At 47.8% G+C, this 26,806-nt stretch overlaps 3 protein-coding genes across 16 annotated transcripts in view; 1 reads left to right on the top strand and 2 right to left on the bottom strand.

Annotated features, from left to right (window-relative positions):
• The window catches only part of ATXN2 (ataxin 2), a 154,987-nt gene extending 142,215 nt beyond the window's left edge, over positions 1–12,772 (top strand). For 6 of the 12 annotated variants that reach the window (XM_050749631.1, XM_050749644.1, XM_050749642.1 and 3 more), the window contains 5 exons: positions 843–896; positions 8,275–8,420; positions 8,964–9,191; positions 11,372–11,540; positions 12,383–12,772. In XM_050749631.1, coding sequence (XP_050605588.1) covers positions 843–896; positions 8,275–8,420; positions 8,964–9,191; positions 11,372–11,540; positions 12,383–12,411 — 626 coding nt within the window. In that variant the 3' untranslated portion in view covers positions 12,412–12,772. The remainder of the gene's footprint in view (positions 1–842; positions 897–8,274; positions 8,421–8,963; positions 9,192–11,371; positions 11,541–12,382) is intronic. The other 6 variants (XM_050749641.1, XM_050749637.1, XM_050749638.1 and 3 more) reach the window with 3 other exon arrangements.
• Positions 1–26,806, bottom strand: part of ALDH2 (aldehyde dehydrogenase 2 family member) — a 419,735-nt gene that overhangs the window by 349,387 nt on the left and 43,542 nt on the right. The gene's annotated exons all lie outside the window — the stretch shown is intronic.
• SH2B3 (SH2B adaptor protein 3) overlaps positions 13,598–26,806 on the bottom strand; it is a 46,078-nt gene continuing 32,869 nt past the window's right edge. For 2 of the 3 annotated variants that reach the window (XM_050749728.1, XM_050749729.1), the window contains exons 2-7: positions 18,320–18,421; positions 18,141–18,232; positions 17,954–18,048; positions 17,628–17,842; positions 17,359–17,530; positions 13,598–17,206 (exon numbers count right to left, since the gene is read on the bottom strand). In XM_050749728.1, coding sequence (XP_050605685.1) covers positions 16,911–17,206; positions 17,359–17,530; positions 17,628–17,842; positions 17,954–18,048; positions 18,141–18,232; positions 18,320–18,421 — 972 coding nt within the window. In that variant the 3' untranslated portion in view covers positions 13,598–16,910. Of the gene's footprint in view, positions 17,207–17,358; positions 17,531–17,627; positions 17,843–17,953; positions 18,052–18,140; positions 18,233–18,319; positions 18,422–26,806 lie in introns of all 3 variants that reach the window. The other variant, XM_050749727.1, reaches the window with a different exon arrangement.

Genomic DNA, 26,806 nt, shown 5'->3' with positions numbered 1-26,806 from the left:
GTGATTTGTCTGCCTGGGCCTCCCAAAGTCCTGGGATTACAGATGTGAGCCACCACGCCCAGCCTCACATCTACTCCTCTAATTCATCTAATTTTGCTTTATGGTGATGCTTTGACCTTTCAGAAAGAGTAATAAACTTTTCTAACTAGGGCCATTAGGAAGAGTTAGATCCAGAATCCTGTTTTGGTTTGTTTTTGGTAGTTTAATGTAGATTAGTAAGATAAGTAAGAAAATACAGTAAGTTAAAAAAAAAAGTGAAAAGCATCCATAATCCCTCCACCTGACAACTGCCTTTTAACATTTTGTGTGTATCCTTCCAGGTGTATTTAAATTCACTCATATGCCCTATCCCTTTATGCAGACATGTTTTAATAAGAAATGATAATATTCATGTTTATATTTTTGCAATGTTCCTAAAGTTTTGGATCCATTGCTAGATGATCTTTCAGGATAATGACATCTCCATTAGTAATATTTTGCAAAATTGTGTGTCTATTGAATTAAACTTGGTAAATATTGTTTCATTTTGGTACATGATTTATATCAAGGTTGTTCAGTAGAATGCCATGTTGGTCTTTTTATTAGATAATTATTTTATTCCTTTCACTTTTAAGCAAGTCAGCATGATAACTTGACACCTAAGCTAAGTACAGAAGAACAGTGTCTTCCGGTTTAGTTCTTTCTTTTAAAATTCTGTAACAATGTTTAAAGTGCTTGTCATCTCTTATAAAAATAATTATGCATGAATACAAAAAGAAATTACTAATATGTCAACCTTTCCAGAAAATTCGGAAAATGCACACCTCAAAAGGCTAATTTACCTTTCTATTTCCCAAATTCAGCATGTCCCAAATTACCATACAACAAGGAGACAAGCCCTTCTTTCTACTTTGCCAGTGAGTTGGGTTTTTTATACTAATTTTTAATTGTACAGTAAAACACTTTTTAAAGAATACATGTTAAGGGTGTAGACTTGTTGAACAGTATTTTCCTTGTGCCAGTCAAATTATTGAAAGTATTTATATCTGTAAATAATTCAGTTTTTAAAATGGAAATATAATGCAGTTTAGTAAGAAGGCTGGAGTTAATGAAAAATGGAGTTGTTTCAGAAATCAATTTTTGCATACCAAGCAAATGTGACTGGGAAATGCCTAATAATTTCCTTGTTCAGAGAAACTTTTCCTAAACAGCTTTATACATGCACGCACGTATACACACACACACACACACACACACACACCAAGCCACAAGCTTAGTATAAACTTAAAATGTTTGTTTATATTCTGATAAGAAGAAATTTATGCCTACCAGGATTTTTAATTGAATAGGATTGATGAAATACTAAGGGAAAAACTTTTCAGTCCTGTGCATGGCTAAAGGTTTTAAATATTCAGGAAGGGCCGGGCACGGTGGCTCACACCTGTAATCCCAGCGCTTTGGGAGGCTGAGGCTGGTGGATCATCTGAGGTCAGGAGTTCAACACCAGCCTAGCCAACATGGTAAAACTCCATCTCTACTAAAAAATGCAAAAATCAGCTGTGTGTAGTGGCATGTGCCTGTAATCCCAGCTACTCGGGAGGCTGAGGCAGGAGAATTGCTTGAACTCTGGAGGCAGAGGTTGCAGTGAGCCGAGGTCATGCCACTCCAGTCCAACCTGGGTGGCAGAGCGAGACTCTGTCTCAAAAAATAAAATATTCAGGAAGCAGACCCCTCAGGATGTCTTGAACTCTTAAGCACAAGAGATCATGACCTCTCAGGTCATTATCTTGGACAGCACGGGTCCCCTCTCCCCACCTGGCAAAAAGTACAGAAATGGTTGCTCCTTCATGGAGAAAGTCTGGGCAGAGCTTTCTTTTGGAAATGAACTTGTAAGGTACATTTTTCCTATTGGTAGGGCAATTTGTAAAAATAAGGGCCGGATGCGGTGGCTCACGCCTGTAATCCCAGCACTTTGGGAGGCCGAGGTGGGTGGATCACTTGAGGCCAGGAGTTTGAGAACAGCCTGGCCAACATGGTGAAACACTATCTCTACCAAAAGCATGGTGGCGCGCACCTGCAGTCCCAGCTACTTGGGAGGCTGAGGCACAAGATTTCCATGAACCCTGGAGGTGGAGGTTGCAGTGAGCCAAGATGGCACTACTGCACTCAGGCCTGGGCAACAGAGAGAGACTCTGTCTCAAAAAAATAAAAATAAAAATAAGGCTAGTCTCTTGGACTTTGGTATTTAAATAGAAAGAGTACTAATATTTGTAGAAATCTTTTAGAAATTTGTGCTATTAATATTGTAACCTTGTATGAAATATTGTATTCTAGAGGATATTAAGGATTCAGATTTTATGTTAGGTACAACATTTTGAGTTATTTTGGGGTGACTCAATGTCTGACTCTACTAAATGCCATATTAGCATTTAAAATGCATTTGACCTTAAATCTTTGTTAATTATACCATGACTTGGTATCCAAAAATAAACTGATACATACATACATACATATGTATATGTGTGCATATATATATATTATTTATTTGGTGCTAGGAAATGTTAAATTTAATCCTTTAATAGATGCTCTTTAAAAAGGAGTCTTGCTGGATGTATATACTATTAAAGGGGAAACTATGTCTGTGATTGTAGTGTGTAAAAGGTAGTGTCAATCAGTGATTTTATTATGTACTCAATTTGAGGTCTCAAACGTAGTTATCCTCACCATCTTACTGTCTCTGTTAGTAGTTTGGTGTCGTTTTCCTGGTAAGTAGCTGAAAGGTCCTTAATCATTACACCTAAGCCTTAATTGCCTTAGCACAACTTCCCTTAAAAGGGAGTATCAGTACTTTTTAAAAGAAACTAACAGTTGGGCTGCTAATTTAATTTGCTGCTTCATTTTCCCCTGTTCTAAGCCATTTTGTGATGGTTTGGTCAAGTTGCCTTTTATTCCCCTTTTGGAGTTTTCAGCTTTCCTTCACTTCCCTTTTTCTGAATTTAACATCAAATTTACAAGTTGGAAGATTTTGTTTTATTTTTAAAGTTTTGCAGTGCTGGTGATCTCTTATGACTTGTGCATCCAAAGTCAAAATGACAAAACCTAGTAACAAATTAAACACACAGCTTTATGTACTGAATTTTCTTCAGTGAGATCACAGCTGAGGAAACTAGTTCTGGAATGTGGTTAGTGTTATTAAGGATTTTTGACTGATCATATATTTAGAATCTTAAATATTTATGTCAAGGAACACTGAGTGGGAAACTTCTGGACTATGTCTGGACCAAAGAAGCATATGTCTTTGATTATCTTTAATCCAAAAGATTTTATGAAGACTTCTTAAGTTTTATAAATAGAAGTTTAACTGATGAATAAATCAGAATTACAAAGAAAATTCACTTTATTTTTAACATCTCTGGGATCTTTAGCCAGAATGAGCATGTATAACAAAAGCAGTGAAATAATATGCATGGGTCAGAACCCACGGCCCTTCCCGCTGCACTCTCCTTTTCCCTGACTCTCCTGTGTTTTTTCCTTGTTTACCTTATCTTGGTTCCTTTTATTATTATTATTATTTTTTTTGAGATGGAGTCTCGCTCTCTCATCCAGGCTGGAGTGCAGTCGCGCAGTCTCGGCTCACTGCAACCTCCGCCTCCTGGGTTCAAGCAATTCTCTGCCTCAGCTTCCAGAGTAGCTGGGATTACAGGCGCCTGCCACCACGTCCAGCTAATTTTTTTGTATTTTAAATAGAGACAGGGTTTCACCATCTTGGCCAGGCTGGTCTTGAACTCCTGACCTTGTGATCACCCGCCTTGGCCTCCAGTTCCTTTCTTGTCTCTCTTGTCTTCCAAGCTATTTTTTTCATTGACTTAAATTTTCTTCCTACCCCACTTTGTATCACTCTTACTTAACTGGCCTATCAAGGAGCCGAACTGTATTTTTGTTATGAGTATTGATTTAAAGTATAAGTTTCACATTTCTCCCAATTTATTATTATTATTATTTATTTATTTATTTGTTTGAGACGGAGTTTCACTCTTGTTGCCCAAGCTGGAGTGCAATGGCGTGATCTCAGTTCACTGCAATCTCCGCCTCCCGGGTTCAAGCTATTCTCCTGCCTCACTCTCCCAAGTATCTGTGATTACAGGCGCCGCCACCATGCCCAGCTAATTTTTGTATTTTTAGTAGAGACGGGATTTCCCCCTGTTGGCCAAGCTGGTCTCGATCTCCCCACCTCGGCCTACCAAAATGCTGAGAAGGGAAATATTTCTAATTAACTTTTTAAATTTTGTTTGCAATATGTGATACATATTTTACACATCCTTTGTGATTTTTGTTCGTCTTGTTTTTAATCAATGCCTTGCAGTTTACTGGTATTTAGGTAGGGAAAGGATTTTGTTTTTGTTTTTTTAAACAAAGCCTATGTGCATTCACTCAGCTTGAGTATTTGTGCTATGCATGCAGATTAGCTATAGATCAGAACACTGTATTATAGTCTTTAAATATTGGTAAACTTAAATTGCAGAGATGCCTTTTAAAAATGCATAGTAAAAATATTTCATCTTTACTTTTCTCTTCAAATGATTTCAAGATTTTTACATTTTTCCAGTTGATGAATAACTTAATTATGAGACTTCATGGGCATAATTATTTTCTATATTTATTGTTACTTTTTAATATTCTTAGTACTTTGCTTAGAAGGTAATTAAACGTGAAATTTACAACTTTTTAGTACAAAATTTCTTGAATAAAGTTAAAAAAAAAACCCTCTGAGATTCTGTACTATATCTTTATGAACCACCATGAACAGAATTTGGGATTTGGGAATTGCTTTTCCTTAGACAGATTTAGTATTGCTACAAATGACATTTTTAAGAGGCTGGGTTGGGGGTAGGGGTTAGTGCTAATGGTTTAACAGTAGGGGACCATGGACAACTGTAGACATCACTATCCAATAGAACTTTTGGTGGCAAGGTGCGGTGGCTCACGTCTGTAATCCCAGCACTTTGGGAGGCCAAGATGAGTGGATGACCTGAGGTCAGGAGTTCAAGACCAGCCTGACCAACATGGTGAAACCCCGTCTCTACTAAAAATACAAAAAAAGTTAGCCAGGCGCGCATTTGGTCCCAGCTACTCAGGAGGCTGACACAGGAGAATCACTTGAACCCAGGAGGTGGAGGTTGCAGTGAGCTGATATCACGCCACTGTACTCCACCCTGGGCAACAGAGCGAGACTCCATCTCAAAACAACAACAAAACTGCGCTGTCTACCGTAGTAGCTGCTTAGCTACAAGGGGCTTTTTTATTATTCAAAGATCAATTTTTAGGCTGGGTGCAGTTGCTCATGCCTGTAATCCTAAAACTTTGGGAGGCCGAGGTGGGCGGATCACTTGAGGCCAGGAGTTCGAGACCAGCCTGACCAACATGGTGAAACCCCGTCTCTACTAAAAATACAAAAATTAGCCAGGTAATCCCAGCTACTCGGAGGCTGAGGCAGGAGAATCACTTTAACCCAGGAGACGGAGGCTGTAGTGAGCCAAGATTGCGCCACTGCACTCCAGCCTGGGTGACAGCAAGACTGGGTCTCAAAAATAAACAAACAAACAGGGCCAGGCGCAGTGGCTCATGCCTGTAATCCCAGCACTTTGGGAGGCCGAGGCAGGTGGATCACTTGAGTCCAGTAGTTCGAGACCAGCCTGGCCAACATGGCAAAACCCATCTTTACTAAAAATACAAAAATCAGCCAGGCATGGTGATGCTTGACTATAGTCCCAGCTACTCGGGAGGCCAAGGCAGGAGAATCGCTTGAACCTGGGAGACGGAGGTTGCAGTGAGCCGAGATGGCGCCACTGCACTCCAGCCTGGGCAACAGAGTGAGACCCTGTCAAAAATTAAATAAATAAATACATACATTTTTAAGATGAACGTAAGATGTTTACAAAAACAAACAACAAACTCGGGTTCGAAATTTACATCAAATCTTTTAGACCAAGTCAGTGCCTATACAACTTGGGGGAGCTGGAAGTAAACTTAATGAGTATGATGATGATGGAGGGCCTGTTAATAAGCCAGCAAGTTAGAAAAAAAGGACTGTCTTCATAGACTCATGAGACTGAAGCTCAGAATTGTTCATCGTTTGTACGTTTGTTCTAGCTCCCAGAAGACATTCACTACCCTTAAAAACATTCAGAGAATATGTTGCCACAGTTTTCTTGTTAAAATGTTCTGGCATATGTTAATTCCTACAGTCTGGAAAATTTTCCCAGTGTATAAACAAAGCTGCTGTGTCCAGTCTAAACTGGGTATGAAGGAATATTAATGCCAGCTATGGCATTGGCAGTGGATGCACAGGTGATCCTAGAACTGGCTCTTTGCCTTGCCCTTTCCTCTACTAAGAGATGGCTTTGCATCTCGAGATGTAACTGGGCTGGAGAGTTGGTGGCCCTTAGTCCTACAACACCTAGCATTATAGAACTGCTCCATGTGCCTTGCCTAACCCTCTGCACACCATTTACATGGGATATACCCAGAGTCATCTAGTCATCTATGCTGGTGACTCGGCAGCCTTGCTTACCAGACTGCTGGAGCTAGGGTGCCTGGTCCCAAAGCTGTGCTTGCTTCTCTCCCCAATCAGTCCTGCATATGTCTGTGTTCGCTAACACGTTATATGAAGAATGTGGGAAACTATTTTGGAATCATTTCTGTGTATGAGCTTATTATCTTGAGGGATTTTAGGATTCATTTCTCAAGAGAGGGCTGGGAACTATGCCTTGCTAGAGTTGTCTTGAGAACGCTCTGTTCTCAGCTCATTGCCACATGGAGGTTAGTTTTGTATCATCAGTGTGCTGTCCATAGTCACTGGAAGCAGTGAACACATCCTACTCTGCTTCTGATTCTCCACTTACTGTTTTTGAAACACATGAACAGGCCGGACACGGTGGCTCACGTCTGTAATCCCAGCACTTTGGGAGGCTGAAGTGGGCGGATCACTTGAGGTCAGGAGTTTGAGATCAGTCTGGCCAACATGGCAAAACCCCATCTCTACTAAAAATACAAAAATTAGACAGGCGCGGTGGCTCACGCCTGTTATCCCAGCACTTTGGGAGGCTGAGGTGGGTGGATCACAAGGTCAGGAGATCGAGACCATCCTGGCTAACACAGTGAAACCCCGTCTCTACTAAAAATACAAAAAATTAGCCGGGCGCGGTGGCGGGCGCCTGTAGTCCCAGCTACTCGGGAGGCTGAGGCAGGAGAATGGCGGGAACCCGGGAGGCGGAGCTTGCAGTGAGCCGAGATCACGCCACTGCACTCCAGCCTGGGCGACAGAGCAAGACTCCGTCTCCAAAAAAAAAAAAAAAAAAAAATACAAAAATTAGCCAGGTGTGGTGTGGCATGCCTGTAATCTCAGCTACTCGGGAGGCTGAGACAGGAGAATTGCTTAAACCTGGAAGGCAGAGTTTGCAGTGAGCCTGGGCAACAGAGTGAGTGAGACTCATATCTCAAAAAAAAAAAAAAAAAAAATGAAAGACATGAAGAAATGGTTTTTGTACCAAGGTTTGGCCCATGCTGCGATTCACAAAGAATTGGCTTTCAGTTCTTATCTTTATTTTGACTTAAACTGGCCCATCATGTTGTCCTTTGAAGTTACTCTAATAAATTTCTTTCTAAAGGGCTGAGGCACTCAGAAGGGAGTTTACTTTTCTATATTTTATAAAGCAAAGGTGGGAGATCCTCCATTAAGGGCCTGGGAAGTAAACTGAATGGCAGAGGGGCTGCTGTGATTAGCTGAGAGAGATTGTGGGCCTTCGGCCCTGATGATAGATCCCTGGCCCTGCCACATACCATACACAGTGCCCACACCCCCCCCACCACCACACCCAATGCAGTCTGTGCCCTCAGGACATTGCTCCAGGGCAGTAGCATGGTGAGGTTAGCCAGATAATGGCCTTGAGCTAAAGAGTGTGCGCCTAAAATGCACTTGTTTGAGTAGTTTCTGCCTGTGCCTTCAAGTTGTGTTTTTGGGAAAACCTAGTGACTGTTCAGAGTAAAAGCAAACTAATTTGATTTTAATATCATATGTAGAGCTGTATTATATGAACCAAATGCTAGTCTGTTAAGCAATAGCTACACTTATTTTTTCAAGACAATGGATGATTTAAATGGAGTCACCTATAGAAATTGGTAGTGGCGTGAGTTATGCATTGTAACCATCAAGAAAGTTCAGTTGATGAAGTGTAGAGGAGCGATGCAGGTTATCACACATCGGTTGTGTACATGCTCCTTTTTCTTTCACTTTAGTTTCCACGGGCTCCCTTGCTCAGCAGTATGCGCACCCTAACGCTACCCTGCACCCACATACTCCACACCCTCAGCCTTCAGCTACCCCCACTGGACAGCAGCAAAGCCAACATGGTGGAAGTCATCCTGCACCCAGCCCTGTTCAGGTAAGGGCAACTCAGAGGTCTGCATGGAGTGGCTTCCTCATCCTAGTATCTGAGTGCTTTCTTCAGGTGCCAGGTATTGCATCGTCAGAACACATGGCATGTCCACTCTCATGAAGATGGATACAGCTGTGCCCCTGGGGTGGTTGCTTTTTTTAAGAATCACATTTAAGATACATATTGATAATAGGTGATAGGATAAGCTCTGGAAACTTGCGTTAATGAAAAATCAAATTTAGCATAAGGTTCATAAGGCAAATTCCTATTTGCTTGGGACTTTTAAATTTTAATTAAGGTTTATGTGATGAGGTTATTTTCCTATGAGCTTCTTGAATTATGTTTGCTAATGGAGGTAAAGACTTTGATATTTGTCAGTTCCCTGGGGCAGTAGTCTTGTTTAACTTTAGTATGCTCAGAAGCTTTCCCCTGTACTTTCCGTTGCCCCTCATCATAGGCCCACGTGTGCAAAGCTCAGCTTTGTGAGTATCCCTTGGCTGCTTTTCATTAAAGAAGTTTTCCTCTCAATTCTTTCCTGTCGCTTTGCAGCACCATCAGCACCAGGCCGCCCAGGCTCTCCATCTGGCCAGTCCACAGCAGCAGTCAGCCATTTACCACGCGGGGCTTGCACCAACTCCACCCTCCATGACACCTGCCTCCAACACGCAGTCGCCACAGAATAGTTTCCCAGCAGCACAACAGACCGTCTTTACGATCCATCCTTCTCACGTTCAGCCGGCGTATACCAACCCACCCCACATGGCCCACGTACCTCAGGTAAACCAGCTTTAGCCAACTTTCTGTGAAGGCCAGGTAGAATGTGAAGGTTATCAGTAAGCAGCTAGAGGCTCTCCCAGCTAGGAAACCCTGTGTGTCATGCCATTTGCCTGTCTCCCTTTCCCGCTCAAATACACGTGATCTGGCCCTAAGGGAATGTTTGTGTGGTTTTGTCATGGGATCAGTGAAGGTGCTGATTGGTCAGTCCTTTAGTTTTCCAACTGAGACCTTAAAAATATCTTTGACTCTGGAATGCAACCCAGTCCTTCTTTCCTTTCTGTGTCTGCTTTGCTACGTCTATATAGCCTCACTACTCTATATATGTGTATATATATATCCCCCTCTACACACTTACCTCGGAAGCCAGGCGGGGATGATGGCCTTCACAGAGTCTCAGCTCTCCGAGGTGACTACTGGGGCCTGTCAACTTGATTGTTACTCACATGAGTTCCAGACACATCTCTCCAATTGTTTTCCCTGGTTATTCATATATCTGCTTTGACCATAAGTTGTACTCTTGAGAGGGCTTGGCCTTGGACATTGGTGCAGTGTAACTAGAAGCTGGAAGCACCCAGGTGGTCCCATTTTTCTTGAAGAGCAGCCCTGGAAGCACTTGGGAGCTCACCTCCAGTGTCAGCTGCTCCAGGTGAAAGGTGTGCTTGCCATCTCCGTGGTTGCTGTTTGCATCAGCTGCTGACAAGGTCCCTGCACTCCAGGGCCCAGGGGATTGTCTTAATGAGGAGAAGGAGCTGCACTGAAGTTGGGCTCTAACGCTGGCCTTGAGGCCCTCCCTGGGGCTGTTACGGGTGAATTGGCTGTATTAGATGTCTCTGCTACTTCATAACAGAACTCTCTGAGGCGGGTCTAAGTGAGACCTGCCACAATGAATTCCATTTCCTGTTAAATAGTGCGCCAGTGAGGCTCTGGCAAGGTGTGGGCTAGAGATGCGACTCAGTTGGATCTATCTCTCAGAAGGCTACCTTGTAAGTAGAGTTCCACAGCTCTGGGAAGTTTGGGCGTCCTTACCCTGCAAAGTTTAGGTTCTGTGGTGTAGCGCACTGCAGTTGATTTGCTTTTTGATAGTGGGGAGGGAAGCCGGTTTGGTCCGTGGCGGCCAGCGTGGTTTGGTGGAGTCAGCTTCATAAGAGCTGGGGTCCTGTAGGTGTCTAGCAGAGGCTGGTGGCTAAGTAGGCATGTGAACTTACATGTAAGTCAGGGATCCCTAATACCTCACTGTGTTTTTGTGCTGAAAGGGCAAAAAGGTTAACACAGGGAAGCTCAAATATGCCATGTACCCATTTGAATACGTGAGAGTAAAAACGGCATTTCATCCAAGGCTCATCATAGTCTAGAACAGTGCACAGTGTGGGAAAAAGGAAACAAGGGCTCTTCCTGGCCCTGCCAACCCCCTGCAGAGCTGGAATCCAGCTAGTTTGGGCTGACTAAAATCACCTTTCCAATTTGACAGTGAGTGAGACCAGGTTGAACTTGGTACAGAGACACTGGGCTGGCCCAGATCTTCCAGGTTACTCCTTTCCATCTCACTGGAGCCATTAAAAACTCCAACTCCTCCTGCTCCATCAGCATATCTCTCAGAGAGTCACGGGGGCCTAAGAGTCTCTTTTCACTGCCTGGTGAGCAGGCCGGAAGCAGAGGGAGAGAGGCAAATGAACAGAGGTCCAAGTAATTCACATACTGGACTGTGACAGTCTCTGCTTATTAATGTAGTAATCTGCTTTCCTGTTTGAAAGGGATGTTATCTGCAAAATCGCCTCAGGCCCCACATGGCAGCCTGATTCTGAAGCATCATTGAATCTTGTATGATATTAAGTTGAGAAAGCTACCCTTGGATCCGGTGTCTAATCTTTGTGAAGATCTTACCCCATATGTAGAATACAATGATCAGAAATGTCAAGGGCTAGGACAGCACAGCCCTGACTTCTACCTAGGCTCACTTGGTGCCTGCTCCCTGACCCTTCCTTGCAGGATCTACCCAAAGGTGAAGCACATCTTCAGGTCAACAGATAATCTACTAGAGATTGTCCCCAGAGAACAGAACTGGGCCCTGAGGCCCACCATTGCCCTTTCCTGAGAGTCCCAGCCCAGTGAAAGGAACACAGTTGACATGTTGTTGAAGCCGGAGATGTTGCCTGTATGCGTAAAAGAGCTCTCTGTTTCAGGCTCATGTACAGTCAGGAATGGTTCCTTCTCATCCAACTGCCCATGCGCCAATGATGCTAATGACGACACAGCCACCCGGCGGTCCCCAGGCCGCCCTCGCTCAAAGTGCACTACAGCCCATTCCAGTCTCGACAACTGCGCATTTCCCCTATATGACGCACCCTTCAGGTGAGGCGTGTGTGTGCAGGGGCCGCCGGGGCACCCCAAAGCATTCTGCTCGCACAGGTGGAATGGCAGGCAGGGCCAGTGCTTCAAGCCCACATTTGAGAACTAGCAAGACCCATCCAGGAGTGTGCACAGGAGGGACTGTGACGATCAGTTTAGCATCAGGGCCTGAGGCTTCCGGGAGCCGAGTCTGTGTGTGTTCTGATGGTATACAGGATTTGGCTTGATGAGAAGCAGCAGCAGCAGCATTCTGTGTAGCTGATGCATGCCTAGGACTCAGTTGGCCTTCCTTGTTATGATAGGTTGGACAGGGCAGTGTTTTCCTTCCTGAGTCCCAAAAGTCTGACATGTGGGGGGTTATTACCATGGCAGAGTTTGATTGTAGCTCTGGAGAAGATACTGCTGAGAAAGCGCTGTGGATGGACTGGCTTTGAGTGTAGCGTTAGCCCCAGCCTATGCCCTGACCAGGGGAGAGCGCCCTGTGATTGTGCTCTACTACTTGATGGCTGCCATGGCGATACTTCACAGTCTGACCTGTTATTCTGAAAGCAGTACTGGTGCTTGGCTAATATTTGGGGAGGGGGTTTGTTAAGGCCTTTTTTTCTAACCCATGAACAAGTCTTCTGGGAGTTTTACCTGAAGTGGTTTTACGTCTGACTGGTTTGTTTCTACCCACCCACCCAACCCTCCCCACTTTGGTGCAGATGGGAGGGGGGAAAGCGAATTCAATTTTGAGTCTTGCTCAGCTAGCACGAGGATAGTTTACAATCATGTGCTGCAGAGACACTAGGCTGATGTGTAGTGTTGCCAGTTTTCTGTTTCAATGTTCGCTTTTCTTTTTACAGTACAAGCCCACCACCAACAGCAGTTGTAAGGCTGCCCTGGAGGAAACGAAAGGCCAAATTCCCTCCTCCCTTCTACTGCTTCTACCAACTGGAAGCACAGAAAACTAGAATTTCATTTATTTTGTTTTTAAAATATATATGTTGATTTCTTGTAACATCCAATAGGAATGCTAACAGTTCACTTGCAGTGGAAGATATTTGGACCGAGTAGAGGCATTTAGGAACTTGGGGGCTATTCCATAATTCCATACGCTGTTTCAGAGTCCCACAGGTACCCCAGCTCTGCTTGCCGAAACTGGAAGTTATTTATTTTTTAATAACCCTTGAAAGTCATGAACACATCAGCTAGCAAAAGAAGTAACAAGAGTGATTCTTGCTGCTATTACTGCTTAAAAAAAAAAAAAAAAATCAAGACTTGGAACGCCCTTTTACTAAACTTGACAAAGGTTCAGTAAATTCTTACCGTCAAACTGATGGATTATTATTTATAAATCAAGTTTGATGAGGTGATCACTGTCTACAGTGGTTCAACTTTTAAGTTAAGGGAAAAACTTTTACTTTGTAGATAATATAAAATAAAAACTTTAAAAAAATTTAAAAAATAAAAAAAGTTTTAAAAACTGATCAAGTTAGTGTGTGTCTGTATAAGCTACTTCTACTGTAGGATACTTAATATCAAAGCAGGTGCGCTAAGGGTGTGTTTTTAATATCCCGGAAGGTAGCTGTCAAATGATTTTTCTTCTTCACCTTTAGTTCTGGTTCAAGGTGTCTCTAGAAAAAGACAAGACTGAGCTATTCTCTTTGGTGGATTAGAGATCTGCTTCAGGAGGAGGAAGGTTGGCCAGAGTTGGGCAGCACTGAAATTCCACATCCTCGAGCTGGCACCAATTCTGTAAGCTTCCTTTTTAATATCTCCTGAACCAAAATGAGTGTCATTAGCTGGAAGTTCCCAATTCAGGCATTTTCCTATTTTACCAGTAGGGGGCAGGAGACACTCAGAAAAAAAATGCAATAAAGAAATCCAGAGGGCATGAAGGCTGAAAAGACACAAAGATGTACAAAGCTGCTTATTGACATAGATGGACTCATAAGCATTTGTTAATATTCCCAGATTGCAGTGGGGAGGACAAAGGGAAGAGCAAGTATTTGGGCAGGGCAAGGGTTTTGTAGAGAGACCATGGTCTTAATTGAGCCTTTAAATATTGTGACAGCAAATCAAGATCTGAAAAATTTTTAATTCACATATAGCAATTTGTACATTATAGCAAAATTTGCATTATTCAAGAATAAGTTACTTGTACAGTACATAAAATACATAAAAATTTGCCAAATACCTTCTGCCTATAATGATACAAGATGAATCCACTTTGTTATCACAATGTGCTGTATATTCTAACCAAATACAGGATGTCAGATGTGTCCTTGTTAATATACTCGCAAGTTCCTCTAGCTTGTGGGAGATGTTAGAGCTAACACATTTGCAGTAAGGGACTTAACCCTGAATAGAAAGCATGAAGGAATCGCAGGCAACCCTCAGGGAAGAGTCCAAGGCCTTGACTTTAGGTTAAGAAACTGTTATGTAAAAATAGTGTTCTCTGGCCCAAGATTTTAATGATTGCTATTCCTTTTTCCTACGGTCCAGAAATGATCAAAGGCAGAAGATTTATACCAGATAAAGCCATATGGATTGCTGGTCTAAAATTCAAGGCAGGTTAGTTGACTTAATTCTTTGGTGCTGGTGACTGTTAGTTTGTAAAAGTTCAATAAAGTCAGATGAAGGAAGTGATGGTGCCGGGAGCTGTCAAGCTCTACTGGTGGGGTCTGTAATTTTAGAGCTAACTGGAGGGATCATGATGTCTACTGTCCAGTTTGGTGCTGAGCCATGGCTCTCGGTAGAAGTTGCTGGCTGGGGCCTGGTCGGGACTAGAAGGAGAGTGGTGGGATGTGCTGTGCCTATGGTGGGCTAGCTGCAGCCAGTGGGGTGCCTGCCCCACACTGCTGCCCACCCCTTCATCAGCTGGGTCTGCTCCCGCACAAAGAAAAGGCGTTGGCTTAGTGTCACTTCTTCCTAGGGCCATGAGAGTTTTTTGTCAGCATGTATTTGAGCTGTCCTGGTAACTTGGACGAGTTTAGAAAGGAAGCAGTCTGGAGGTGGGTGCTTTCCAAATCTCTGCCACGGAATCTGAAGTTGTACTTTGCAGCCTGTTAGAGCTGCCAAGTTTGCTCTACCTGGTGTGCCTCTTGGCATCACCTGAGAGATGTGTGTAGAGAGGCTGCTAAGAAATGAGTGCCCCTGGTGTGAAGACGTCATATCCCAGATGTTTAACTTCTGGCTGGAGGGAAGGAACTTAATTTGGTTCATTATCTACTGGGCATCTTTCCTGTGCGGAGGGGAGGACCAATGACTTTTGAGCTTTCTCCTTTAAAAAACTTCAGACTATTACTTACTCTTTTGGTTCACACTAGTTAGCATTCATTTTCCAGAGAAAGCTGCTTGACTTTGAGGAGATAAAGACAGGTGTCCTTAAAAATGGACTGCAAATCTGGATCAGTGTCAGGTCTGCTTTAGGGTCCATGAAATCACCCAGGAGTGTTGGTACTAAAGTGGTACAGACTGGGCATGGTGGCTCACACCTGTAATCTCAGCACTTTGGGAGGCCAAGGTGGATGGATCACCTGAGGTCAAGCGTTTGAGACCAGCCTGGCCAACATGGCGAAACCCTGTCTCTACTAAAAATACAAAATTAGCCGAGCGTGGTGACTGGCGCTTGTAATCCCAGCTACTCAGGAGGCTGAGACAGAATTGCTTGAACCAGGAAGGTGGAGGTTGCAGTGAGCCAAGATCGCACCACTGCACTCCAGCTTGGTTGACAAGAGTGAAACTCCGTCTCAAAAAAAAAAAAAAAGAAAAAGAAAAACAGTGGTGCAGAGGGGTTTGTTTCCCCACCCTCTGAAAGACCCAAAGAAAATTCTAAAAGCAGAAATCTGGCCTCTTGGAGTATAGAGACTAAGTAGAAGGAGCAGACCTAACCCTCCTCCCAGGCAGGCAGTCCTGCAAGTTTTAGGCCAAGGTTTCATTTTAGCCTCTGATTGATGCATCTGTAAAGCTGATCTAAACTCCCAGTTTCCTAGAAGCCACAGCCATGAGCCTGGGGGTTGTACTGAATGGCTCTGTTGGCACCCAAGAGCAGCTGATTCCACTGTCACTGCCCCCTTGTTTGTGAGCCTCCAGACAAAGATTCTGGGAGGAGCCAGCCCGCCATGAATTGTATCACTTGTATAGATGGAGATTTGACTTCAGGACCTCCCTGGATGGTGGAGATTGTGTGCGCCCATGTGTGCATGGAGATACATTCTCAATCCAATGAAGCAGTAGCCAGCTGGAACAGAACACTGATTGTGGGCTATTAAAAGAGTTTCTCATTAGTTACGGCACCAGATTCCCAGCTTCCATTTTGGCTCAAAAAAGGAGCCCAAAACCCACTTGTGGGATAATTTAATAAGCCATTAGATGCTTGGAGGGCACCGAGCCAGCCTTGTTGTTGAAGGATTTACTAGAAAGGGCCCAGGAGTCCTTCTTCCTTTTTGGCTTGTTCTTCCCCCAACCCCAGTTAACTATCACTGTAAAGCTGCTGTAAACCAGAATCCAGTTTTTTGTTCGTAAGGCACCAGGGTAGAACTGTTCTTTGCCACCCTATTTCAGTAATTGCCTGAATTTCCCTGAAAGGGTGACATACTTCACTTCTTGACATTTAGGAAGGACAGTGGCCGCTCAGCAGCAGTGACTGTCCCAAGGATGCAGTAGACAAGTCAGCGTGCTGGCTCAGACTGTGAATTAGGTAGGGTTTGCATAGCTCTCTCCGACTACAAAAATTGCATGGGTGTTAGCTGAAACAGTGCACTGAAATAAGCAGTGGTTTAGTTTTGAACCTGAATCCTTTAAAGAAATTAGTCTGAGGTAAAATGTTTAAAATCATTTTTGACCTTCAGCTTGTCCCTCTGACAGAGCTTTTGTCCTAAAGCTGAGAGTAGAAGCAGGATTAGGTGTGGTCATCTGTGGCATGGACACAGTAGACCTGCCACATGGACTGACGGTAGATGGGAGAACCGCTTATTAGTGTTCTGGGCTTCCTGATGACCCCCACTTCCCGTAGAAAGTCTGTCATCTGCTGTGACAGTGTCAGTGAAAAAGAGAACAAGTTTCCACTGCCAGCTCTGGCCCTCACCCCAACTCCTTTCTCTAAGAGTAACAGGGACTGGGCATAGGGACCCCGGGCAGGAGCTAGCGGCATCCTCTAACAAGAACTACATCTGTAAACAATAAGGAGAAAGCCAGGTGATAGATGAAACTTACAGGAGGGCCCTTCAACAGGCCTAATAGAAGGGTCACGTCCAAACTGGCACGAGCAGTTAACAGTGTCCCTTAAATCTCTCTCTGGAAGGAAGGAAAGATCAATTACATTCACAAGTTCACACTTCTGCCTGTGTTCCTCAAGGGCAGCTGTTGAGGCCTGGAATTCCTCTCTGGTCAGAGAGGTGTGTACTGATTGTCTATGGCCCGCAGGTGGCTCCGGGAGGATGAGTCCATTTCGTAGTCCGAGTCCCGGGCTCGATTCACAGGCTCAGGCTCCAGGTGCCGCAGGCTGTTGGCCAGTTCTTCGGGCGAAGGCACCAGGTGGAAGATCTGCTCGGGGGGTGAGGATCGCCCTGGGAGACCCTCTGGGCTGAGCCCCCGGGGACAGCCAGAAGAGCTAAGGTGGGGAAGGCCCAACTCTGAATCCCAGTGAGGAAGGGAGAAAGGGAACAGGACAGTGTTGCAGGAACCTAGGACAAGTGACCGAGAGAGACCACACCATCAGTCTTAAGGCAAGTGCTGACAGGACACAGAACAAGATCCCTGTACCCTGTACCTTGTCTGCAGCAAGCCTCTACCCAGTGTCAGCCACCCCCTTTAGCAAAGGGCAGTAGGGTCAGACCTGGTGGCTGAGAGACGACTACCACGTAGCTGGAGAGCCGGACGTCACAGGCAGCGCCACACTCGAGTGGAATGGGCGAGCGCTGGAAGTGGTGGAGCATGTCCACGACCGAGGGAAAGTGGAGGTGCTGCACACGGCACTGGCCCCGCTCGGTCAGCGACAGGCGCAGGTGCTGTGGGAGGAGAGGATGGTGGGCTCGGGCTGTCCCTCTAGGACCCTGAACTCCAGTGGAGAGGAGTGGCACGGTCCTGCCTGCCCCGCCCCCATACCTTGGCTATCCCCTGAAAGTTGAAAGTGAGCACGTATTCCCCACGCCGCGTCTCGCTCTGCCGCACCAGGAACACTCCATGAGCATCAGGGCCCTGCAGCTGAACCAGCTGAGCTGCTTTCACTCTGGAGATGGGGCCATGGAACCAGGGGTAGCAGGACAGGAAATGGTCTGTCTTCTGGCAGGCTGGGTCCAGCAGCCCCCCAGGAGAAGCACCTGTTAGATTAAGATGGGTGATGGTGGTCGCAGGGGGCTGCCTTATGTCCTGAGCTGAGTCTGGGTTCCAGCATACCCAGAATACAATGGCCTAGCCATTGGTTTACTCACCTTGGTTAAGAGAATCTGTGCTGCCCCTTGGGGAGCTGGATGTGCTGGGCTCTAGGGCTGAGGGAATATGCATCTCTGCTTCTGTGCTCTCCAGCCTGCTGGAGAAGAGGCTGAGGTTAAGAATCTGGGCAGGTCAGGGGGTGGTAGCAGCAAAGGTCGTGCCAGGGACGAGGGCCTGGGACCTCACCCTCGGCCTGTGCACTCCCGGAGCTCAGCCATCCATGAATTCAGCTGCTGCTCATCTCCCACCTCAAAGATGATGTCTGTCCGGTCCTTCACCTGGCAGGAAGGAAGGGAACAGGGTTGGGTCTGATGTATGTGTATGTATTTGTATTGCCCCAGGGTGTGGAAAGCCTTGTCACTCACCTTCAGCACAAAGGTGTAGAGGTTGTCAGGCATCTCAAGGCGTGTGCACCGCCGGACCTCCTGGATGCTGGAGCAAGCTGCTTGTAGCTTGGGCCTTGAACTCTACGAGACCAAGATGGGGTACTCAAAGCTTGTTCCTGATGCTTTTTTTTCCAGCCAGGCCTGAGTTTGTCTATAGTCTCCCCAGGAGTCCCCCTTTTAGAGAGAGTATCCATGGTGTTGCTGTGCAGGCTCTGAGCCTGTAGTGAGGTCCAGGGTGCCTTACCCTAGCCTCCTGAACACCATTCACACTGAGGTCCTAAGCAGCGTGTGCTGGCAGAAGGCCAGCCCCTTGGACCTCGACCTGGGGACATTTCCACTCTGCCATGTGTCTGACATCCGTTTCTCTTCCCACTGGTGAGCAAAGAGCTCCCTGCCCAGCCAGGTGATGCCAGCTGCTGACCCTCTCATCACACCAAGCCCAAAAGGGGCAGAGCCTAGCATGGCTAGCCCAAGTTACAGCCACTGTAAAACCACAAAATCTCGGCCCTGGACCTTCCCAGGACACCCGGCACATAGGGCTGCAGGGTGGCTAGGAGTTGGCCACTGTTCCTTTGCTGGCAGGAACTCTGCTCCCAGGTCTTGACTGACCCTGCAGATGCTTCCTGTGCTGGGCATTCTGCAGCCAAGGAGCCAGCTGCTTCCGGTTGGGAATCTGCTCAGGAGGGGGTTTGCCCCTCCCCTTCCTCTTGTGATAAGACTGAAAAGATGACCAAAAGAAGAAAAGGGGAGAAAGAGATGAAGTGAGGAATGGACAGAAGTGGTCCCACTGGTCCCCTTCCATTCAGGTGTTCCTGGAAAATACTATAGCCCCTAACAAACCAGGAGCAGGGGGATGGAAAGCAGAGGCAGGCCCAAAGGATGTTCCAGCAACCGTGGCTTCAGGTAATCCAACCTCTACCCAAGCCCAAAAGGGCACACCTTGGACTGGAGCTGCTAGTGCTATTAACCCCCAAAAGCTTAACCTTGCTTTAGACACAGAGGTAGCAGGTACCTCTGTTGGAAGGATCATGACCCAGTGGCCTGGCCACCTCCTTTATCCCTCTTCCCCACCTGCAGGGGAGTCAATGAACAGTGAGGTAAGAGGGCATCCTGGCAGGAGCAGGATGGCCACCTGGGCCCTCTCAGCAGGTCTCCTGGGAGCTCCCGGGCCTGCTCTGGTTGGCGGACACAACAGGCTGGAGGAGAGTAATAACTGCAGGAACGACCAACACTGGCCACAGCTTACTGCAGCCTCTCACTAGAAAGCTGCATGACTAGAACATTCCAACCTGAAGTGACCAGCACCAGCCAGGGCATTTTCACCTCCCACTCCCAGAGGTCCAGCAGCCAGGAAGGGGCAGGCAGAGTGAGGCCTCGCATGGCATCCACACGGGCACTGGACACAGTGCAGGGAGTGGGGCCTCTGTGCTCTTGCCCATTTTCACAGCTAGCCAGCCCTGCGGAGCCTTCATTTCCTGTCTGCAAGATGGGTAAGGTGCGAGTGGCCACTTCCTTCTGCTACTTTTCCAGTTGGCCCTGCCTGGCCTCCACCCTCCCCACTGGCTGCAGGCCTTAAGGATCACTGGCAGGATATAGGCCAGGCCTGGAGGGGAACGGGCCTGGTCTCCCTTTCAGTTCCGCTCCAGGCCTAGTCCCCAGTATCAGTGCTGAGATTAACCAGCAGAGCTGCCGGTTTCACTCTGACTCTGGCCCCTGCAAGCCAGCTCCACCCCCAGCAGCTGAGGAACTGCTGAGCAGGCAGGCAGTGGTGAAAAGAGGATTCCCGTCCTCACCCATAGCCAGCCTGGCTGCCACCTGCCTGCTGGCTGAGCACAACCCAGGGGTTCTTCCCCGACTCCCCACAGCAGTCCGTGAGAGCCGCCCAGGCCTAGAGCCACAATCTCAACCCAAGCCTGCCAAGTATCAGAGCCCGGGTCTACCACTGAGCTACCTGGCGGTATGGGTATCCTATGCCAGAGGCTCCAGCCAGGTTGCAACATGTGGGCACACGGGGGCAGGACAATCCCTGCTGCAGCCGAAACCTCAGCCTGCACAGCCCAGGCTCTGGACTCTGGCCACTGCAGGGAAGGACCACCAGATGCCCATCTGATTAAGCTATATGGGGGGATGGGTGATGGGGGAGCCAAGCTCAAGTCTGGGGGCTGTGTCAGCAGCTGTGGGGGATTGAGGTTCCCTTCTCTCATGTGCCCGCTATTCCACCTCCCTCAAAAGTCAAGCCAGGCCAGCAACAGCTGCTGCTCCCTGGACCCAGCTTAGGCCATACTATGGTTGGGTGATCACAGTGGCCAAATCACTTCAGGTATTTGTGGTTTGAACAGAATGTCACCCACCATATCCTGCAGCATCTATTTCTAGGGAGCAAGTCTTCTCCATTTCCAGCATCCAAATAGATGGCTTCTGTTTGTTACGGCCACTGTGGCTCCAGTGGAAATAATCCATTTCTTTCTTTGTTCTGGCTGCTAGGAAGTCTCAAAGTCAAAGATGCAGGCCAGCTGACACTACTCCAACAGTAGGACTTGTATTTATTTCAACAGCTAACTTTATCCCAGATGTTACAGTTCTTTTACCCTCTAGAGTTTTTTGGGTTTTTTTGTTTTTTTTTTTTTTTTTTTTTTTTTTTTGAGACAGAGTCTCAAGACTCTGTTGCCCAGGCTGGAATGCAGTGGCGTGATCTCGGCTCACTGCAACCTCCTCCTCCTGAGTTCAAGCGATTCTCTTGCCTCAGCCTCCGGAGTAGCTGGGATTACAGGCGCCTGTCACCACACCCAGCTAATTTTTGTATTTTTAGTAGAGATGGGGTTTCACCATGTTGGTTGGCCAGGTTGGTCTCGAACTCCTGACATCAGGTGATCCGTCCGCCTTGGCCTCCCAAAGTGCTGGGATTTCAGGTGTGAGCCACCACGCCAGGCCCTGCCCTCTAAGTTTTAAGATTAACCAGCCCTGACCCTGCCACTTCCTATGCAACCCTGAACAAGGGGTTCGGCTCTCCATTCCTTAGTTGTCATCTGTTAAGTCAGAGCTCATTTTTTCACAAGGTGAGCTAACACAAGCGAAAGGCCTGACTCGCACAGCTGTTAACAGGCCGGTGAGTAAAGCCTGCTTGGGTCCCTCTACAGTACTGACAGCATGACAGTCCCCTCCGAGTGGCCCAGCCACTGGGTACACACCCAGCTTCTCTCAGCCTTACAGAACTATTGCTCCATTTTGTCACATGCTCCCTTACCATCCTGCAATAAATTCCACATAATATAACCAACCTATTACCCTAACTAATCACAAGACAGGGACAACAAAGGAATGTCACTTAGCCAAAATAAAATGTGCTTCAGTGCGACTGCAGACAACACGACCAACTACTCGGCTGCTTCTGAGTTGTGAAAAGAAGGCCAAGAACATAAGGGAGCCAAAGGGTGGGGGAGCCAGGAAAGCCAGCCAGGTTCCAGATCCACCCAGGGCCTACATGGAAATGCAGTCCCAGGCTCCCTTCAGACGGCCCTGTGCAATGATCAGTCCCCCTGCAAAGGTCTCTGAGCCACAGTCCCCTCATCTGAGAAGTGGAGATGAAACACCAGCCTCATGAGGGCACGCAGCTCTCCCTGACTCCCGCCTACCTGAGGATCCCTCTTTCTCCCACCTGGCTGGCCAGCCCACCCGGAGGGAATGTGACGGGCTGGAGGCAACGGACCCTTCTTCTCTAGGCCTTACTCACTTGCCCTCATGCTGTCACCTGGAAACTGTCTTGCTACCTACTGCCCCTTCCTGTGTGCTGAGGGACAGGGGACCTGCCTTGGCACAAACATTTATAGGGCCAGGATGGTCCTCCTAGAGTCTTCCGAGGTACTGGGCCACACCCCCACCCTGCCAGGTCCTCACAACCACCTTGAGTGGGGTCTGTTACTGGTCTTTCCCTCAGGCATTCAGCAGAGTGACTGGCCAGGCCCTCATGGAGCTTCCACCCTAGCAAGGGCTGAGACAGGCAAATGGGGGCAGGGCAGGGTTGCACACACCAGTCAAAGGCCAGAGCCCTGGTGGCATGACCATACCTGCGTGGAGAGCAAGGCTGATGGCACGGCCTCTGGTGAGATAGCAGGAAGAGGCACAGGTGAGGCTGCCACAGAAGCCACCATGGGGCTTCAGGGCTGTAGGAATCAGCTTGAGCTTTTTCTAAGGTCAGGAAGCTCATAACAGGAGCAGGCCTGCTGGCTGGCCCCCTCCTCCTGGGATGCTAGAGGGCAGGACACAGGACAGCATCTGACACATCCCAGCAGCAAGGGCCAGGCCCAGACCAGCATTGGGGAGAGACCGCCTTCCCCCGGGAACCCCCAGGCCACACTAGCTCCCTGGTGGTCCTATCTCCCCCAGGGCCTTTGAGCCCACGTTCATCTGTGTACAGCAGCAGTGGGACAGGCCTCAGTCAACCCTCCAACACCAGCCACGCCTCTGCCACACCCATGCCCTCAAGGAGGCATCTGGCAGCCTGGGCCTAGCTCTGCCACTCACTACCTTTGAAACCTTGGGCAGGACATTAACTGGAGGTTCAGTTTGCTTTCAGTAATAGGGGGCCTGTAAGCAGGTCCTGTTGACCTTCTTACTGGAGGAGGAGGAGAAGAGGGTCTGAAAAGGCGCAGAGCGAATTCCAGATCCTGTCCTGGATGGCTGAATCCCTCACCCCAGCTCAGAACCTGAAGTGGATGCTGCCAGGATGGATGAATGAATGAATGAATGAGCATTATTATGGAAAATAATCCAAGCTTACTGTCTGGTATCAAAAAGTTAACCTACTTGGGAAGCTGAGGCAGGAGAACCACTTGAACCTGGGAGACAGAGGTTGCAGTGAGCCGAGATCACGCCACTGTACTCTAGACCGGTCGACAGAGTGAGACCCTGTCTTAAAAAAAAAAAAAAGATGCCTTGCCTCCTTCCAAAAATGATTTTAGTCAGGTTAGAGACACCCAGAAAGAGCCGGGAGGGAGACAGCTGCTATAAGACAAGACGAGTCCCTCTTGCCACAGACTTGTCTCTGAGCTTCCTGGCAGCCAATGCAAAGAAGGATTACTCCGAGAAAGGACAGTCATTTTTGGACAGAGAATGCTGCTGCTTAGCTCCATTAAAGACTGAGAAGTCCTGCAGCAGAGAAACCTATTGAACCCATACGTTACCCAAACTTTGACCTCTTTCGTAGACCTTATTACCATCCCAAGGTAATAAGGGATTTAGGTGAGGAAGGTCCTCACCTTGCAAACTCTCCCTAAACATGGTGCCTCTCAGCCATCCTCTGGGCAGCATCAAGACTGAGCCTAGTTGCTAAAAGCCACCCAGTATCCTGCCCAGAAATACGTCAGGGCTGCAGAACCACCATGCAGCAATTCCACCACCCTGAGGTTTGGGACAGTCAGTCCTGCGCTTGAGTCCCAACTCTGCCTTCTCTTCCATAGATAAGTGACTTACCTCTCCTAGCCTCAGTCTCCAGTGTTTTTTTGTTTGTTTGTTTGTTTTTAAGAGATAGGGTCTTGCTCTGTGGCCCAGGCTGACTCACTGCAGCCTCAAACTCCTGGGGGCTCAGGTGAGCCTCCTGCCTTGGCCTCTTAGGTAGCTGGGATTACAGACACATGCCACCACACGTGGCTGATTATTTTTTTGGAGAGAGAGAGAGGATCTCGCTATGTTGTCCAGGCTGGTCTCAAACTCCTGGCTCAAGTGATCCTTCTGCCTCAGCCTCCCAAAGTGAGTCTCCATGCATATGTGTGTGTGTGTTTTGTTTTTGAGGCAGGGTCCCTCTCTGGTGTGGGTGTGTGTGTGTGTGTGTGTGTGTGTGTGTGTGTGTGTGTGTGTGTGATTTTTGAGGCAGGGTCACTCTCTGTTGCCCAGGCTAGAGTATAGTGGCGCATACTGGCTCACTGCAGCCTTGATCTCCTGGGCTCAAGCAAGAGTCTGCATTTTCTAAGGTGGGATAATAATGCCACTAACCTCCCCTGAGAATATGAGCATAGTGTGTGCAAAAGAGTTCCCGGGGGGTATGGAAGGCTATCAGGGGGATGGTAGGGCAGGGAGGAGCACAGGGCCTTAGGAGCTCAGCCTTAGGAGAGACTTGGGAGCAAGAAGGCCCCTCCCTGCGCAGCCCTCCTGAGTTGTCACTGCCCTGCTCCCATGCACCAGAGGCTCAAGAAGGCCTCCCTCCTCCTTTTTCATCTTTGGGTCTTGGCCAGGCACAGAGTAAGGGGCAATAGTGTTTGCTGAATATTCTACAAAGTGGAGATGGTGGAGGAGAAGGCATTGGAGGTTAAGGGAATAGCAAGAGCCAACACCCGGAGGGCAGGAGGCACAGCCCCAGGCTAGAAGACAGCAGGGGCTTGACTGTGGCTGGAAATGATGCTCACAGACCCCACGTCGCCCTTTAGTGAGCATCTGATGTGTGCCGGGCATTGGAACCTGGGTGACCCGCCAGCAGTTTCCAGATTGTGGAATTCACAGGCCGGCAACATTTCAAGTTTTCCAAGAGGAAGTCACAGAAATGAGTATCACACCATCAAGGAAAGGACACCACGAAACCAAGTAGGAAGGTCATGGTTCCAGAGCAAAGGACAATCCTGGGCATCATGGTCAGTGAGATTTACGAAGGAAAAGCCTCACAACCCTGCCCCAGGCCATCTCTGTGCGAGCAGTGTGTGTGAGCCTCACGTGGCCCTCCTGTGCCTTCACCCACTTCAGAGATGAGAAGGCTCAGAGACCTTCAAGGGGGAGTGAACACAGCACAGGATGCTTCTATGACCTGCTGGCACATGACATCTGGAAGGGAACCTGGAATCTGCATTTTAACATGGGTGGCTTCTGAGCTGGCTGGGGTCTGAAGGAGGTCAAGAGAACTGGGCAGGGAGGCCTCTGTCCCCCATTTTCCCCCAGATGACAGGGAGCCACAGAAGACTTGCAGGAGGGGAGGCAGGACCCATCTCTCAAAGGCAGAAAGTGGTGGATGCTGGGAGCCGAGCAGCCAGGATTCCAGTCCCAGACAACCACTGGGGGAAAAGGGTATTCACAAGGACTCCCAGTGAGGAGAGAGGAGCCAGGCTAGAAAACAGTGTGACACCTGGGCCCCCTGGGAGTTGGACAGCATCAAAAACGCATCAGTCCCATCAGACTATGCCCAAGTCTGTCCAGAATTAGCTATTTCCACCTGCAGCACACTGTTCCAGCCTCCCCTCCTCTGCTCAAAACTCCCCTGCGGCTACAGGAGGCTGAAGCAGCAAGGTCAAGGCTGCCGTGAACTATGATGGTGCCACTGCACTCCAGCCTGGACAACAGAGCAAAATCCCATCTCAAAAAACTCCTGGCCAGGCGCAATGGCTCACGCTTGTAATCCCAACACTTTGGGAGGCCGAGGCGGGCAGATCACAAGGTCAGGAGTTCAAGACCAGCCTGGCCAATATGGTAAAACGCTGTCTCTATTAAAAATACAAAAATTAGGCCAGGTGCTGTGGCTCACGCCTGTAATCCCAGTACTTTGGAAGGCCGAGGCAGGCCGATCACCTGAGGTCAGGAGTTATACACCAGCCTGACCAACATGGAGAAACTCTGTGTCTACTAAAAATACAAAATTAGGTGTGGTGGCACATGCCTGTAATCCCAGCTGCTTGGGAGGCTGAGGCAGGAGAATCGCTTGAACCCAGGAGGCAGAGGTTGCGGTGAGCCGAGATCATGCCATTGCCCTCCAGCCTGGGCAACAAATGCGAAACTCCATCTCGAAGAAAAAAATATATATACAAAAATTAGTCTGGCATGGTGGCAGGTGCCTGTAGTCCCAGCTACTTGGGAGGCTGAGGCAGGAGAATCACTTGAACCCGGGAGGCAGAGGTTGCAGTGAGCCAAGATCGCACCACTGCACTGCACTGCACTGCAGCCTGGGCAACAGAGCAAGACTGTCTCAAAAAAGAAAAAAACAAACTCCCCTGTGGTCCCCATCTGAGAGACCCCCGTTACCTCCTCGGCCTCTTGGGCCTCCCTCCCTCGCTCTGATCCAGCCACACTGGCCTCCACTCTTCTTCAGTGTACCAAGGGTGCTCAGGGCCTGTGCATCTGCTGTGCCCTCAGAGAGGCAACTCCCCCCACAGCTTCACAAATACGACTGCTGCTCAAAGTGTCATCTCCTCAGGGAGGCCCTCACTGACCACAGTATCTAAATCCCCAGTCACAGAAGCCCCTTAACTTCCTTCCCTGTCTGTTGTCCTATGAGCTAGTCTTGCACATTCCTTGATGCAGGTCTCTACTGTGACTTGGCTTTGCTCACATGGTGTCCTTGGCCACAAGCCAGTGCCTGCTAGGTGGTGGGTGCTCAACATTAATCATAGGCCTTTTGCTGGCCAAGCATCCTTTGTGCTGGGTAATGGGGGGCATAGGGGATGATGGCCCCTGCTGCCATCCCCCACTCCAGCCAGTGAAGACCATGAGTGA

This window comes from Macaca thibetana, chromosome 11, assembly GCF_024542745.1.
Source record: "Macaca thibetana thibetana isolate TM-01 chromosome 11, ASM2454274v1, whole genome shotgun sequence".
NCBI classification, from domain to species: Eukaryota; Metazoa; Chordata; class Mammalia; order Primates; family Cercopithecidae; genus Macaca; species Macaca thibetana.
The sequence above is the reverse complement of the archived record's forward strand: the minus strand, read 5'-3'. Positions and strand labels throughout refer to the sequence as shown.